The sequence below is a fragment of the Odontesthes bonariensis genome, chromosome 17 (assembly GCF_027942865.1).
Source record: "Odontesthes bonariensis isolate fOdoBon6 chromosome 17, fOdoBon6.hap1, whole genome shotgun sequence".
Lineage (NCBI taxonomy): Eukaryota > Metazoa > Chordata > Actinopteri > Atheriniformes > Atherinopsidae > Odontesthes > Odontesthes bonariensis.
In genome coordinates, this window is record NC_134522.1 from 21,326,622 (window position 1) to 21,339,365 (window position 12,744).

At 41.3% G+C, this 12,744-nt stretch overlaps 1 protein-coding gene across 2 annotated transcripts in view; it reads left to right on the forward strand.

Moving 5' to 3' along the window:
- The window catches only part of grin3ba (glutamate receptor, ionotropic, N-methyl-D-aspartate 3Ba), an 81,528-nt gene that overhangs the window by 46,308 nt on the left and 22,476 nt on the right, over positions 1-12,744 (forward strand). For both annotated transcript variants that reach the window (XM_075448288.1, XM_075448289.1), the window contains exons 3-8: positions 704-1,200; positions 3,004-3,275; positions 3,855-4,091; positions 7,581-7,727; positions 8,020-8,165; positions 11,990-12,105. In XM_075448288.1, coding sequence (XP_075304403.1) covers positions 704-1,200; positions 3,004-3,275; positions 3,855-4,091; positions 7,581-7,727; positions 8,020-8,165; positions 11,990-12,105 — 1,415 coding nt within the window. The remainder of the gene's footprint in view (positions 1-703; positions 1,201-3,003; positions 3,276-3,854; positions 4,092-7,580; positions 7,728-8,019; positions 8,166-11,989; positions 12,106-12,744) is intronic.

Genomic DNA, 12,744 nt, shown 5'->3' on the forward strand with positions numbered 1-12,744 from the left:
GGATAGGCTTCGGCTCAAACACCCGGTTTCCATTTACAGGAAAGAAAACTTGCCATTTCAAGCCTTGACCCAGACTTTCTCTGAAGTGCCTGCATAGTTCAGCACCAATACCAAACGCAGTGATCCCTACATTCTTTAATATTTAAACATTTCACAGCTTCCTTACAATCTCCCACTAATTAAAGCATGATGAAATACAACTCGCATGGCAAACTTAGACATGGACACGCAACATCTATATATACCATCAAATATTAAGTCATGAACTAACAGTCTCTGTGAAGTATAAAAGGCAAAGACAGATATATGTAAAAATGAAGATTGCTATGCCTAATGTATTCCATCCTGAGGACGGATGTGGGGCTGCCAGGCAAGTGAGACGAATGGCAATGACTGTCTGTATGGACTGGCAGATAGGAGGAGACCCTCATTGCACTGCATTAACTTTTAATTATGACTTTCTGGGGGATGCAATTACCCATTTGAGACCAGACGTGCTAAAGCTCCACAACCAGACTGTGCCCATCTGCGCCAGCATTTGTAACTTTTGCCTCTTTTTTTATTTAACCATGTGGCCTAGTGGTTAATTCAGGTCACATTTCTGCGTTTCTAAACTGCAAAACCCTAGCAGACATGTTCCATCTTTTTTTTTTAACTCTGTTGTCTTTCGCTTACTATCTGTTTTTCTTTCTCTTTCCCTGAGGTTTCTCTCCAATACTTCCTTCACTGGGGCCACAGGGCTGATCCAAGTGGATGCTGGTGTCTCTCGCATCCTGTCCTCTCAGCTGTTCCATGTATGGAGTCTAAAAAGAGGTGCTCTGGGCCAGCCAGCCTGGGTAACTGTGGGACAGTGGACCCGTGGCCGACTGGAGTTAGAGGGGGGCATCCTGGGACTGGTGGGAGGTTTTGGGAACAGCCAGGGACAAGGTCTCGGGGCTGGCGTGAAGGGAGGGGATGGCCAGGGGGACAGTTACATAGGAGATCGCTGGAGGCCGGGACTTTCCGTTGAGGGACATCGTCTCAGGGTGGTGACACTGGTGGAACATCCATTTGTCTTTACCCGGGAGGTAGATGAGGATGGTTTGTGTCCAGCAGGTCAACTTTGTCTTGACCCTCGAACCAACCGGTCTGACGTAATACAGACCTTCTTCAACCAGCTTCACAACCCAAACTCGACAACAATGGACTGGGAGGGCATTGGTGAGTTTTGTTTTTAGCATTTTTGCCCATGGAGTACTGTTTTCAATTACTGTTTTTTTTTTTTAATGCTGCAGAACTGTAATACTAGTCGAATGGCATTTTTCCTTTACATGGTATGGGTACAGTGCAGTATGGAACAGTTTACGAGATTATTAGATTACTAGTTTATTAGATTGTACCTTGTAACTGAATGTTTTTTGGTACAATTTCAGCTGAGGTTGCAAGGGGTTTGAGCTGATACTATAAAATGATGTGGAAACACTTCAGGCTGCTGATTGGTCAGAGAGAATCATCACCTGTGGGTGTAAACAACTTTCAGCACCAGCACCAGCACACACACACACACACACACACACACACACACACACACACACACACACACACACACACACACACTTCCTTATTCTATAAAGTGATTTGAAAGTCCAGCACACAACATAAATCACTGACATCTCGTTTGTGTGCACGTATCGCGTATCGTGTGCATGACTAATGAGCATGTTTGTTAACCCAAAGTATGGATTTACAGATAGATTAGAGCTGAGCTCCAACACTCCCAAAAGACGCTCAAACCTGCTCAACTGGATTCAGTGCAAAAACTCCTCTATACTCCTCACTTGTAAGTTGCTTTGGATAAAACTGTCTGCTATATCAATGAAATGTAAGAAACACACACACATACACACTGTAAAGGCATCTGTCTCGTCTGTGGCGCTGCAGCTTCACACACCCTATGATAAAAGAGCTGATCCCACCAGCAGCGAGGGGACACTGTCTGCAATGGAAAACAAAGCAAGGAAGAGCTGTACCATGTCTAACCGTACTGTACTGGTCCATGTAACAGGAAAACGCAAAAAAAAGCCTTGTGTGGGATGATTTAAGGGAGGACATTGGCAACGTCTAATTTCTGTAAACTCTAAGCTTCTTGTAGCTAAACTCTTGGATCTTTTTTGCTTCGATCTTTCTGTAGTACCCTTTGACTGACCACATTTCTACTGCATCTCACGTTTGAGGTGTGTTTTGGAAGCGTCATCAATAAGAGATCACGCGTGGTCAGTGTAGTTCAAAAATATGTATCGGGTTTTACGTGTCAAGGGCTCAGCTCTTCAGCACTATTTCAGTTTCATGAATGACGAGCATGAGAGGCATTAAATCAATAGTAGATGAAGACTACTGGATCAAAGATACATCGGGTGCTACGTTTCTTTGACTCAAGAGAATATCGAACAACTTTACAGAATGCAGTCTGGCAGTAAAGTATGCATTGTTTTTACTTTTTTTCACAGAAATCCACAAATTGTAAATATAAGACAGCGAGGGATATTTCTTTACAAGTTGATGCAGCTGTCGGTTAGGTTGATGCTCATTTTAAATACAGTTCGTGTCGGAAACAGATTTTCATGTGCTGGTGCTTGAGTTTTGACTATTGAAGGCGTTCGTGCCAAGCAGAAGGAATTGGCACACTGCTGATCTCAATTAATTGAGATTACAAAAAAAGGTTTGCCAGAAAAATCCAAACTGCAAAAATGACAAGAAGTGTATTTCACATTGCCAGCTCCCTTCCTTTTTTTAATAGTGTATTTTAAGGGTTGTTAATTTTTTTGTAGCCGGTATCTAATCCTGGCCACCGTGCCAGAGTTATTAAAAATGTCCAAGCTGAAGTGTCCTTCGACGATCCATCAGCATTTTTCATGATTTACTGTTGAGGGCAAATTCCCAGAGGTGCAACCTCTGCACTTACAAAGCATGGATGAGAATGTCCGATGGATACATTTGACGTCATCATCACTTCTTTCCTCTCAGACCCACCAGATGACCTGAGAAAATGCTGCTATGGGTACTGCATCGACTTGTTGGAGAAACTGGCAGAGGACATGGGCTTCACCTTTGACCTTTACATTGTGGGAGATGGGAAGTACGGGGCGTTGAGTGGGACAGGACGCTGGACTGGGCTCGTTGGGGACCTGCGGAGCGGCACGGCTGACATGGCTGTCACCTCTTTCTCCATCAACTCTGCAAGGAGCAGAGTCATAGATTTCACCTCGCCCTTCTACTCCACCAGCCTTGGCATTCTGGTACAACTGCACGCATTCATCAATAGTTTGTTGGCGTTTTAAGTTTGCATTTTTATGACTGGAGGAGACATAAGGCATGTCGTATAAAAAAAAATACCGCATTGGGAGTCAGTGGCAGCATCACAGTCTTTAGTGTCTTTCTCTGTTGCCACTGTCATTTCAGTTTGATCTAATGATATGCAACCTTTTCATTTCGCCCTCGTGCCCCCTTAATCCTGGTGTTCTGGTGAGGAACAGGAGATCATTCTTTGAGCAATAATTAGTTTGTGGAGTTTACAGTGAGAATGTTAATTAGGAAAGTTCACATTGAGAGTCAGCTCAAAAGTCTACAACACAATACAGCTCTGAAAATGAGAACTCAATCATTCGAAACTGTGGCTTTTTTTTTTTGCCCTAACAAATGGTGGGCAACACAAACTACAAATAATTGGTTGCAGTTCTTTTAAAACTAATTGTGTCAAGATGCCATAGACTGGAGGGAAATTTGTTTTCTCTGTTTTGCATTAATTACCATACAAAACCGATTTGATAGCAGTCAAATATGTGAAGGCGGTGTCATGTTTGTTTGTGGCTTTCCAGGTTCGCAGCCGGGACACTGCAGCTCCCATTGGAGCCTTCATGTGGCCACTCCACTGGTCCATGTGGGTGGGCATCTTTGTCACACTGCATCTCACTGCACTCTTCCTCACCTTGTACGAGTGGAACAGCCCCTTCGGTATGACACCCCACGGCAGAAACAGGCTGCGAGTTTTCTCCTACTCCTCTGCCCTCAATCTCTGCTACGCAATACTGTTTGGACGCACTGTTGCCACCAAGGTAAAGTAGCTCTGCTCTTCACTCAATAGGCTTCACTCAAGATGGGGCAGAAATAAGAAATTGCAAAGAATGAAGGGGGATGAAAGGAGGGCACATCATGGGAATGAGTACACAAACAGTGAGGGCAAGTCAAAGAGGGGAAAACGGGCAGGGGGAAAGTTGATAGAGATGGCCATGGAGGAGAAAAGATTGATAGGGGAGAGGTTAAGAGGGTAGGCAGTGATGAAGTAGAGAGGTACAAGGAGGATGATGCACACACAGGGAGGGAAAGGCGAAAGGGTAAGTGGGTCGACAGAGACTGAAGGAGTTGTGGTGAGGATGATGGGGATAGATGAAGGTGGTAAAAAGATGGAGCGGTTAGAGGTTAACTCCCCAAAGTAGTGAGACAGAAAGTTGAAAACAAGGAGGCAGGGGGAAGATTGCGGGTGAAGGAATACAAAGGTGACGGGAAAAGGAGGTAATAGGAAAGCTGACAGATAGATGGAAAGATGGGGTTGAAAGGGTAAGTGTAGAGAGGAGAAAAGTTTGATGGTAAGGTGGAGGTGGGCAGGCAGGGAATGGTGTAACTGGGGAGATTATGTGAGGGGGCAAAGTTGGAGAGCTGGCCAACAGGTTAGTACCAAAGAGAAATGTAATCGCTTTTTGTTTGTTAATAAATATGCAACACCTTGAAAAACAATCTTCTTTCCTTGGAATATTAAAAAAAACAAAAAAAAACACACACACATCTTGTTTTCTTTCTATTTCTCTGACACAAATATGTAAAGATATTAAATGTACCTTTGTAGTGGCAACATTGCTCAGCAGCGTGTCGGATTTGACAGATTGCGTCAGTCACAGTGGCTCACACTCAACCATAAAGCAGATGAGAAATGACTCGGCCCTCTGCTTTCTTTGTTTTTCATACAGCAACACAGTGTTCCAGAATCCATCACTGTGATAACTTGTGCTTGTTCTAGAAATCTTCAAGCAGCAGTTTCATTTCCCCAAATGATGCCTTTCCTTTTTGTGACTGTGCAGCTCAGCATAATATTGCCTCAAAGGCATTTCAAATGCACAAAGGAAGCAGGGCGAATTACCTCGCTGAAAAAAGGGGCCAAGTGATTAGAAAGACTTTCCCTTAATTGAAAGGTCACAGGTTTGATCTTTGCGACTGGCAATGTGTCAGATGTGTTCATTAGCAGCCTTGTGACCTGTTAAAATGTCCTTCAGCAACACTCGGCACCTCTGGATGCTGAGTCAGAGCCAAAGTGTGATGTTTACTCACACTACGGGGAGGACAGGGCAAGTAAATCGATGGCCAAATCTTTATTGTAGAGTTCAGTTTCAATATTTTATGGAATTTATCCATATAGCCACTTTATTCTGTAGATGTTGTGGGTAGCTGGAGCTAAATCCCAGCTGATAGTGTGCAAGAGGCAGGGCAACACCCTGAACGCATCACCAGTCCATTACATGGCTAACACAGAGAGATAAAACGGCCATTCACACTCATGCAGTAATAAGCAATATCTAAGAAGAAAAAACAAGCCAAATGTTTTTGATTGTTCCAAAAAAGCAAGAAAACATGAGCAACATTGTAAAGAACAGATTTTTGAGCTTCTGCTCTAACAGCTGTCCTCTGCATAGCTGGAAACCATGCGCAGGGGTAATTGAACATTCCCTCCAAGGTCAAAAACCATCATAAAGTAGACTGAGCTCGCTGCTGTGGCCCTGAACAGCGAAGCACAACAACAAAATTGAAAATTTGAAAATGCAACATTTCACGGAGCACAGTAACTTTACGCGAGGTTATTTTTACCGTTGAGGAGAGGTGGAGATCACACGCCTGACTCTCTGGCTGAAAGGGGACCGATCAAACTCCAGAAAACTCCAGTCCTGCCTCAACAGTACACGACAAAAAGGGAAAACACAACATGTCAGCAAATAAAAATAGTTTAGAAAAGACAGTATTCAAGCAAAACAATTTTTAGAAAAAGTGTTTATTGTACACAAACTATGTTTGATTGTTGTCTTTTTTCTTTTGTTATCTGATTTATTTTTCTTTTATTCTTAGGAAAGTGCTTTCTATTTCGTTGCTGTGCCCTCTAAATGATTTAGATTTATTTCTCAAAGTGTTTTGAGCTTTAATTATTTACTCTCTTTTGATACGCTGCTCTGATTTTTTTCTAATTGTTGCATTTTTCTGAATTATTTTCACGTCGGTTGTGTTTTTTTTTTTTTTAAATATTGTATTTTTTTTAGTTTCATTGTGACGTGTTCTCTGTTTCACTATTGTGTTTTCTTAAGTGTTGTTGTGCTTGCTGTTTAGTTGGAGTTATTTTCCCCTCCGGGCTGCCATAGATTGCACTTCCAATCACAGTTATCACACACGCTGTTTAACGTTTTCCCGCTGTGCAGAAGTCGGCTGTGGGTGCTATCAGAGTTTAGGCTCAGATTAACAGCCCTGTCTCTTATTGATTGCAGACTCTCAGGAACCCAATTCAAAAAATAACTGAGACAGCACTGTGTTTTGCCAACACATGCAAACATATATATGTGTGAATCCAAACGCATATGTAGGCTAAGCTGTCACAAGGACTCTGTCGGAGTGAATCGGGTGTCTGTTTTGAGCTTCACAATGAACAATGCTTAATTTCTTCTTCATGCATCAGTGAGGATGCTGACATTTTGAGAAGGAAAATGCTGCTCTATGCTGATTATTTAAGTATGTTTGTAGTCATTAAGCTTCAACAAAAAAAAGACGACTCTTTTACAGGATTTATGTTTCAGAATCTTTCAGAAACAAACATATATACACTGCACAAATCATTATGCTGCCTAAACAAACAGTGTATTGTGTTGCTGTATGAGGATCATTGTCTTCAATAAGACTTATAGAGCAAAGAAGAATCTTTATAATCTCCCACGGGTTACATTTCTTCAAAAATACATGAGAAATTGTGCCTGTAACGTGCAAAACCATTCTCCCTTTCTTCCTTCTCAGTTAACCAACTAATTATGCTGAGAGTTTGACACTCTCAACAGTAAGCAATCATGTATACATATCATGATTAAAAGTTACACCATAGTTTGTACAAGTAATGTTTCATCAATCTCAAGCCTTTAAAAGACTGGAAGTGTGTTTTGCTTCTCTTCAGTGGATTATTGTTGGCTGAATGATTAAATAATCCAACTTTTTAAGTTGGATTATTTCATTAAAGAATATTTTGTTTTGCATCGTTATCTTGATTATCTTTAAGATGGGGTTCCATCAGTTCTTAAAGGGATCTGTGCACCCTTTCAGGAATTCCTTTCTTTGTTTGGTTAACCACTGCCCTTACTTTCAAGTAAAGTTTCAGTTTACGTCACGTAAATTCATATTTTACTCAGTTTATGTTTTAGATCTTTTATATCTTTCTAAAAGTTTCATCTTGTAGATGAAAGCTAAGTAAAGCCAAGTAAAAAAAATAAAAAAAATCTTCATTGTGGTACGTTTCCACTCTTCAGACACCTAAATGCTGGACGGGGCGCTTTCTGATGAACCTTTGGGCTATTTTCTGCCTGCTGGTTCTGTCCAGTTACACCGCTAACCTTGCCGCTGTCATGGTCGGGGAGAAGACTTTTGAGCAGGTTTCAGGAATTCATGACGACAAGGTTTGAGCCCACACTGGCACACAAAGTTGCAACTGCATGTATGTCAACATACCACACACATGAAAACACTGCGACATGAACACAAAACCTAATCTTACACAAGGACGAGCTAATGAGCAAAGATTATTAAAGAATTATTTGTGAGGGATTATTGCTTTCCTCATCCCGAAATCGCGTTGGGAGTCCTGGGCTACAGTGAATTTAATACGAGCCCCATCTTCTCTCTCTTTATCGTCTTCGTTGCCATCTCTACCCTCTCATCCACCCTCTGCGTCCTTTATCACTTCCCCAGCTGCACCATCCCTCCCTGGGCTTCCGATTTGGGACGGTGAGGGAGAGCAGTGCTGAGGATTACATGAAGAAGAGTTTCCCAGAGATGCACGACTACATGAGACGTTTCAACCAGCCCACCACACCAGAGGGTGTGCACATGTTAAAGTAAGGCACAAGCACATTCCTATTACAAGAAATGGAGGTTGCAGGTTTATTGTAATTAAAACACCATCCAGACCTCGATAATCTATTCACGTCTACATCTGAGCCTGTCTATTCTCAGTGCACTTATTTTTCATCCTCACTCTGCATAACAATTCCTTCTGCTGTCAGCAAAAGCAAACACAGAAGATTTACAGTGTCACAGGCAATTTTAAAGTCAATTTTAATTTCAAATTAGTTTATATCAGGGAAACATAGAATTTGCATGTGCTATTTCTTGCTTTGCATCTGCTGATTTGTTCAGAATTTGAAGATAACCAGCAAACAGTTAAACTTTAACAGCTTCATCTAACTCCTGCGTAATGGGCTTTTTTTTTTAGCCTTTCCCCACCTGCAGCAATATTATGCCATTTGTGAATCTTTTTCCTATTACAGAGAACACAGTGTTTTAGTATTCCGTCTGTGAAAGATACGAAATACCCAGTGCTGCATGCGTTTGGACTCTGCATTAGCATGAGTATAAGCCTAAGTGAGGTAAAAACATCCATAAATTTAATTGAAAAAGTCCTCACAATTTAGGAGGGAAAATAATTTTCTTGTTCAAAATGGGGTGTTGAATGTAGGAATGAATAAGAGTCAGGGACAGATTACAGTAATTAACGCCAAGGATGAATGGTTCCGGGGGGTGTCGAATGGGGACAGAAAGCAGATGAAAGCAAGTAGTTTATTATTAAAGTTCAATTCACAAAGGGTTGTTGAAAGTGTTTTACACACAGCATTGTAAAGCTTAAAGGATAAGACCGGTTTTTTGACATTGGGCCCTTGATTTCACATTATAACATGATGTTCTACTCACCCCTGTTTGTTGTTGAACATTTGGAGCTGTTCCGAAGATATTCGCGAGGCGTCTGGCTGCTCTCTTGAGATATTCGGCCATGAAACGGTTTCCTATGGGCAAGCTTATACAGGCACAAACTATGCTGTTTATAATTTATTAATTACTGTACACTAGCACTGATAACGTGGAGGTGCGTCGCTTACTTAAAAAAATCCGGGTTACTGTAATTTTGATTTTTTTGTCGTAAAGTGGGTGTTACTGACATCCTCGTCGTGCTACTGCCACAGACAGCCCACAGACCTGCTGCCTATTTATTCATTCGGCTAAAATTCAAAATTAGTAACCCGGATTTTTTTAAGTAAGCGACGCACCTCCACGTTATCAGTGCTAGTGTACAGTAATTAATAAATTATAAACAGCATAGTTTGTGCCTGTATAAGCTTGCCCATAGGAAACCGTTTCATGGCCGAATATCTCAAGAGAGCAGCCAGACGCCTCGCGAATATCTTCGGAACAGCTCCAAATGACCAACAACAAGCAGGGGTGAGTAGAACATCATGTTATAATGTGAAATCAAGGGCCCAATGTCAAAAAACCGGTCTTATCCTTTAAAGGAGATACAAGACAAGGCATTATGTGCTTATGCGAAAGGCTTCTGCAACATGACCTGAGAAAAGTCATATCAATAAGCCTATCAATAAAACAATAAACCGTATATGACATCAAGCCACTCTGACCCACTCTCTATCACCCATTGGTGAGGCTCTGCAAGCCACCTTTAATCAATATGAAAACCGTAGACTGTATATCAAAGATGGACGTTGCCTACAGGTTTGAAACAGAGAAGACATTGCAAACCTTGGACTGGAGAGCAGGTGGTGACACCTTTGGTCACAAAAAATTAGCAGATTGTAGAAGAGCATGCTTCTCATTTGATTTAATTGTAAGTTTCTGGCATTAATCCTTAAAAATTCCCTCATAACAACAGGATGTTGATAAAACTATGATTCCATGCTTTAGGGTTGAGCTAAGTTGTCATAGACAACTAATGTGTGGTAAATGGTTTTCATGAGTTAGGTTACAATGCATTCATATTAGCTCGGCACAATGTGGTTGCCATGCAAGTTGCTGCCGTTGGGAACACATTGGGAATCAGTGAAATTACAAATGAACAAACTGTGCTATTGGTGAGCAGCCCATTCCTCAGACATCCCTAAGGCCCATACAGTCATATGAACATGCAAAGTGTCTGTGGGTTCTCAGTAAATCAAAACATACATGGTTAAAATCCAAGATGGTAATGAGTTAAACATTAAACTCATGACTCGAAAATGGTACATAAACCAAGAGATAACATGGTGGAAATGGTCTGAAAACACAAATAGTTTTACATATTCTCTTTTTTCTCGTACTTACTCAGACCTGGAAAATAGTGGAGGTATTTATTCCATCTGTCTTCATTGTCATAACTTATCAGGAGTTATTTATTTTCTAACGACTCAAAGAGGATTTTTCATCTTTCAAACTTAAAGAAAAATTAATGTAGGTAGAGAGAATACAAGAATGACAGAAATACGTTTATGCTGGCTATATACTCTACAACAGCAAATACTCTCACAGCTATAACCACACATGCACTTCTCAGACACGATGCCTACTCCAAAGAGTTCCAGCAGAGATACAGAGATAGTGCATGTGCTGACTCTGTGATACCAGTAGGACGATACAAAGCGCTTGTTCAGAGAAAGAGGATGATGAAGGTGGCGCTTGTTTGTAAAGCAGAAGTGGAAGTCACAGCAGTACAGAGAGCCAGAGTAAGGATGTGAAATACTGTGTTGGCAGAACTACTGACCCCAATACTGCTCTCAAATCTTAGAGGAAAATATACTCCAAGCTCTTCTCCTGGTGAGACAGAATGCCAAGGGCAACACATGCATCTTCACACAAACGTGTAAGCTCAGTGGAAATAACGCGTGCTGCTCAAGCACATACTGCACCTATGCACACACTTAAAGCTTGCGTTTCTAGCTGCAGGCTTTCGTACCTATGCATACATATACATGCTCAAGTACAAGGCACACTATTGTTATTCCATGGCAATGCATCAGAAAACTTCAGGTGCTCTTCAGTCCCACAAGTAGTCTCCGTCCTCCTCTCCCTGTGCCTCGTATTTGACAGGTCGAGACAGGAAAAACAGACTTTCCTCCTTTGCCATCACTGCAAAGACGTTGTAAAGTCAACCCTTTGTTCGGTGCTAAATGTTCTGAATAACAAGTTTCAGGTAATTTGATCAGACCGGTCTCTTTTTCCCCATTAGATTTATATGTGCATGCTTTCCCCAGTACATTTATTTATGCTTGTTTATCTGTCTGCACCATCAAATCTGTACTAAGCTTCGTGATTTTGTGTATAAATTCAGGTTTTTTTGTTTTTTTTTACCTTTTCACCATTGTATTTGTGTGTCAGTTTATTCTTTTAGAGCCTGTCCGTGGTCAGTTCTGGTCAGCAGCACAGACTGCATGCACAGGAATAGTTTATAATTAGGGCTTGATTAGAGTCAGTTGGATCAATATAGCCTGAGTAGTAGAGTCTTCTGCCGAGTGTATTATGTCTTATCAGTCTGCTACAGAGGCTGTTGGTTTAGGCAATGATGTATGCGTTTACATAGTGTATTAGACTGCAGTTAATCTTATCCTCTGTATAAATGACAAAGTGGCGTGACAACCCTAAATTCAGGATTCCTGATTAGGCCTCAAGAATCAGAACAAGTGTGGGAAAGTAGATTTGATTTGCTTTGAGGTTTACTTTACTTACAGATTAGTGCACTTCAATTAATACTTCTTTCTCTCTTCCTGTCTTTGTCTTGTGATGTGTCTCTGTGTGTGTGTGTGTGTGTGTGTGTGTGTGTGTGTGTGTGTGTGTGTGTGTGTGTGTGTGTGTGTGTGTGCGTGCGTGTGTGCGTGCATGTGTGTGTGTGTTGGTGGTAAAGGACAGATCCTCCTGACCTGGATGCGTTCATCATGGATAAAGCCCTGTTGGATTTTGAGGTCTCTATTGACGCAGAATGCAAGCTGCTCACTGTGGGAAAGCCTTTTGCTATTGAAGGTGCGCACGCTGGCAGACTCACACACTGACTCACGTCACTTATAAGGATTTGTTATCTTATAACGTTATTTTTTTAAGGTTTTTTTTTTTTTTTTTTTTTGCATTTGAACCAAACACTCAACCAATCTTGTCCAAGCACTCAATTCTTTATGTTTGGATACAGTAGTCTTGAGCCACCTTTGTCTTATTTTTTTCTGTATTGCTGGGAAAAGGGATGGATCAAATGATTTATTGTAACATGCGCAAACATAAATGGAAATACAACAATGAAGGCAAAAACAAAATTTGTACGATTCTAACTAAGTGTTTGGTCAAGTCTGAAGTCAGTATTTGGTATGACCACCTTTATTCTTCAACACAGTCTGAACCCTCTTATACAAGCTTTCTGGCATTTCTTTAAGTAGTCTTTGGGAATACTTTTCCAGGCCTCTTGAAGGGCATTCCAAAGTTCTTCTCTGGATGTTGGCTGCCTTTTGTTCTGTTGTCTGTCAAGATGATCCCACACTGCCTGAATAATGTTGAGGTCCATGTTCTGGGGAGACTAATCCCAGACTGATAGTTCCATCATGTGTTTTTCTACCCATAGAAGCTTTTGCTGCGTTGCCAGTGAATTTGGATAACTGTCGTGCTGAAAAATGA